Genomic DNA, 3,719 nt, shown 5'->3' with positions numbered 1-3,719 from the left:
AGGGCTCTGAAACTGATCAGTAATAAATATGAGATAGCGGATGAAAAATGACATGCATGTCAAATGACTGTATTGTAATTGTACGTGAATACGTGAATATATGATTCACATACCCGGTGAAGCGCGGACAGACTGCATTTGCAAAATTACCATCACATTTCAAAAGTTTGTTCAGAGTTTGCATCTGTTGCAATCTAGGTAAACACGACCAGCCAAAGTCTGATGCAATGAACCACAGAAAAATACACTCTTCCAGTAAAAGGTGCAACGAAATGCACAACACATCCCAACAAATGAACAAAAAGAGCGAAACACTTCTCAGAAAGGACAAGAACCACTGCACAAGGAGCATGACAGCTGTAAATGACACCAGAGGGCTGAAATGGCTTTGTTTTCTAATAGGTATGTTTCAGATTTCCATGGTGCTTACGGTGCTTTGGGAATGCTGGGTTGAGTGGGAATATCCACTGTGTGTATTTCTCCTTAATACAAGATTTCTCTCATGCAAAAGAACTTGCCAACAGAATGTGAGTGCCTGGCGAGGAAAGGCTGGACGTATTGTGCTCCAGCAAACGCAGCGCAAAGCCTCAGATTTAGTATGCTGAGTCTCAAAGGCCAGACACAGCTCTCAAGTGCCTTTGTGAAAGCTGGCTGATTGCTATTGTGTGTGTCTACTCTGAAGTGCTCTTCTCAGGGAGCGCTCAGGCACAGGCCAATTCAACAAACAGCTCTTGTCCTGGTTGGGTTTTTAATCCTCACTTGGAACACGTGAAGGTACCGTTGACGGATGGAGAAGATTCTCAGTTACACATTTAATACCTTCCAATGGACTTTAATAGTCTGAGTAATCTTTGCTTTTTAATAGACTTTAATGTAAGATGTATTGAAAAAAATTAACATTTTACTTGTCCAGACATAGCTCATTACATCTCATGTTAAGAAAAATAAAGTTATAATACTCTCCTAAACACAACAAGGCTTCTTCTATCATTTTTCCAAAAATAGGTCACACTTGACTACCTGCGTAGGCTGGCAGACATCTTTCAAAAACTCCAGAAAGCAGGTAAATAAGAACAAATATTGCTAAGACTTTTTTTCTCCCCTTACGTGTAAATACTAGTTCTTCTCTTATCTGCAGCATGCAGGGACACTTTGCCTGTCGACTGTCCTACACCAACAGTTCACACTAAAGGTGGACTGGCCTGTGTATCCATTGAAGGGACGCGTTACTGCAAACCAATGTGCAACAAGGTATTATATATCTATCTACACACTCATACACTCATAAGATTGCAAAAAGTACACATTCAACTGCAGTGAATATAACAGGGAGAAAAGCACGCATCTCAATGAATCCTCAGCACCCCCTTGTGGACAAACAAAGGATCAGGAAAAAAAATGAAATGCCTTGTAAACAGTTATAGTGTGCCATCTTAGTTGATTGCTATCATTAACGAAATTTCATTTTAAGAAAAAGAGGGGATCAGTATTTACACTAACCATTTTTTAAGGGGAGGGCATACAGTGGAACTTTATGAAGTCTAATATGAAGACCAACACCAATCAATCAATCTAGAAAATCCTAACTTGGAAAATCCCAAATCTAGATTCATTTCACACTCACTGCACAACGCGTCACAGTACTGGTGTGTCCCCTCTCCCAGGGCTATGACTTCGCCTTCCTCAGAAGAAGTAGGTTGTTTGAAGAGTGCAGCCCTGCCACAAAACATAAGTGGACAACACAGTACGTGGGAGGAAACAGGCTGGCAGTCTGTAACAGTGAGTGCCTTTCCAAAAGCATAGTTCTGGCAAAATTCACTTCATCTCTGCCAACAGATTTCCCTTACAAAGAAAAACTGTTTCGACATCCTACATAACGATGAGTTCAAAGTTTTATTTGTCACGTACATATTAGACGATATGAGACGTGCACATGCACTAGATCACCAGCTATCTTTCCTAAACAGGCACAATTCCTCCCAATCGGTGACTCAAAGACGCATCGTACCGTATGAGACTGCACACGGAGGTCTGTTAGACAGACATAAAGAAAATAAACAAGTAGATGTTATGTTACAATTAAATCCAAGGACACCAGCTCCTCCTTTTCTGACAAGTCTATTTTGTGGGCACCTGTAGTGTAGAAGACATACAGTACAATAACACGAAAGTTCAAGATTACCAGCAGCACTGAACATAAGCAAGTGTTACCGAGAGTAATAACGCCATCATCCTCTGGGTGTTTTGAACATTGAAAATCTTGTACTTCATTAATGTTTCAATGATGTCGCCTTTCAAAATGATAAGTTTCTTAATGTTTGTGCAGCATTCTACAGTTAGCTTACTAGGTTTCATTTAAAACTATTTTAAAGGAGAAATAATCCTGTTTTTCAAGAAAAACTGTTTCCAAAATAGTAAAATCATCTGGATCCCTTATGTGCAGCTCAAAATAACCTTTTATCTCCTTTAGCTTGTATATGTTTCCTTTTGTTCATTTTTCATCAAGGGGTGTAACACCTCTGGATCTAAATGTGTTGACATGTTTTCTATAAATGACCTCGCAGAGTCCAACATGCAGATATCAGGAGTTACCTCAGCTTACTTCCTCAAGGACCAAGACTGCCTGAGCACCAAAAGTGACAGTGCACTAGAGGAGAGGGTCATTAATACCTTCGTACAAGAGCTGCAAGACAGCCACATCAAAGGCAATTACACGCATGCCTGTCTTCTCTGCGGATAAAATCAACACAGCTACAACAAAGTCTATCGAACTTACATGCACAGTTTACTAATCCACTACACTTTATTCATGTTTCTGTCACTTTAAAATTAAACTGGAAAATAAGTGACAAATACAATGACTCAATTGATCAAGTAAGTCTAGACGGTTTTTTGTGCAAATTGTTTTTTTATTGTCTAGCCCAAAGTAAGAAAACACATTTACCATGTGTATTGAATTTCTGATACAACACAATCTTAATACAGAATGCAATGACAAAAAGGTTCTTATAATCTACAAATTAGATTTTCATATGTGTAGATACATATTTGCTGTAATCTTGAAGCATTAGAGTCAACTGATGTTAAGGACCTGAGGCTGCATTTATTAAACTTCAGGCCTACAATCTGCTCATGCATCAGATAATTGGGCTTGATTAATTAAGCATAGGCCAACTCCCAGATTAAGCAGACGAGCTAACAGACCATCCAGGTGCAAGCTAGTCTGTCCATCCGACTGTGTAAAACATGCTAAACAATAGAATGCCTGATTTATCTTATCCTAATTCAATAATCAGAAATCTCTTCTATTATGTTCACTGTCATTTTGATTAACTATCTTACAACACTCTGTAAGTGAGACTGGTGGAGGAGGGAAATGTTAATATACTGTATTAATATTAATGGTACATTAAAATGTTGTATTAATATATTACATTAATATCTCTGCATTCATTTCATCATCTTCCACATACCACAATTCTGCATCAGTGTGAAGTTTCAACCACCCCAGGACCATAAGCAATGTACACGCTCATTTTCAGCTATTGTGTCAGCTGACTGTCTTCTGACCCGAGGGTTATACCCATTAACTCTATTAGCTCCATTCTCTGATCGATGCCTCAGTCATCTAGATACATCCATACATAAAACGGCACTAAGACTAAGGTCCTAAGTGCTCTACGTTTTTGATCTTTGAGTGGCATTAGAAGGGACAACTG

At 38.9% G+C, this 3,719-nt stretch overlaps 1 protein-coding gene across 1 annotated transcript; it reads left to right on the top strand.

The window, feature by feature from the left end:
• The first annotated feature begins 244 nt into the window (after nucleotides 1-244).
• On the top strand, nucleotides 245-3,433 carry LOC145660335 (uncharacterized). Its single transcript, XM_081724860.1, has 6 exons — nucleotides 245-402; nucleotides 683-774; nucleotides 1,006-1,063; nucleotides 1,139-1,251; nucleotides 1,665-1,779; nucleotides 2,565-3,433. Exons 1-6 carry the CDS (start codon nucleotides 273-275, stop codon nucleotides 2,738-2,740), a joined length of 684 nt encoding a protein of 227 aa, XP_081580986.1. The 5' UTR covers nucleotides 245-272; the 3' UTR covers nucleotides 2,741-3,433.
• Nucleotides 3,434-3,719: the final 286 nt, after the last annotated feature.

Source organism: Electrophorus electricus, chromosome 12 (genome assembly GCF_041902795.1).
Source record: "Electrophorus electricus isolate QZ-2024a chromosome 12, ASM4190279v1, whole genome shotgun sequence".
NCBI classification, from domain to species: Eukaryota; Metazoa; Chordata; class Actinopteri; order Gymnotiformes; family Gymnotidae; genus Electrophorus; species Electrophorus electricus.
Note: the sequence above shows the minus strand (reverse complement) of the source record. Positions and strands in the feature narration are given on the sequence as shown.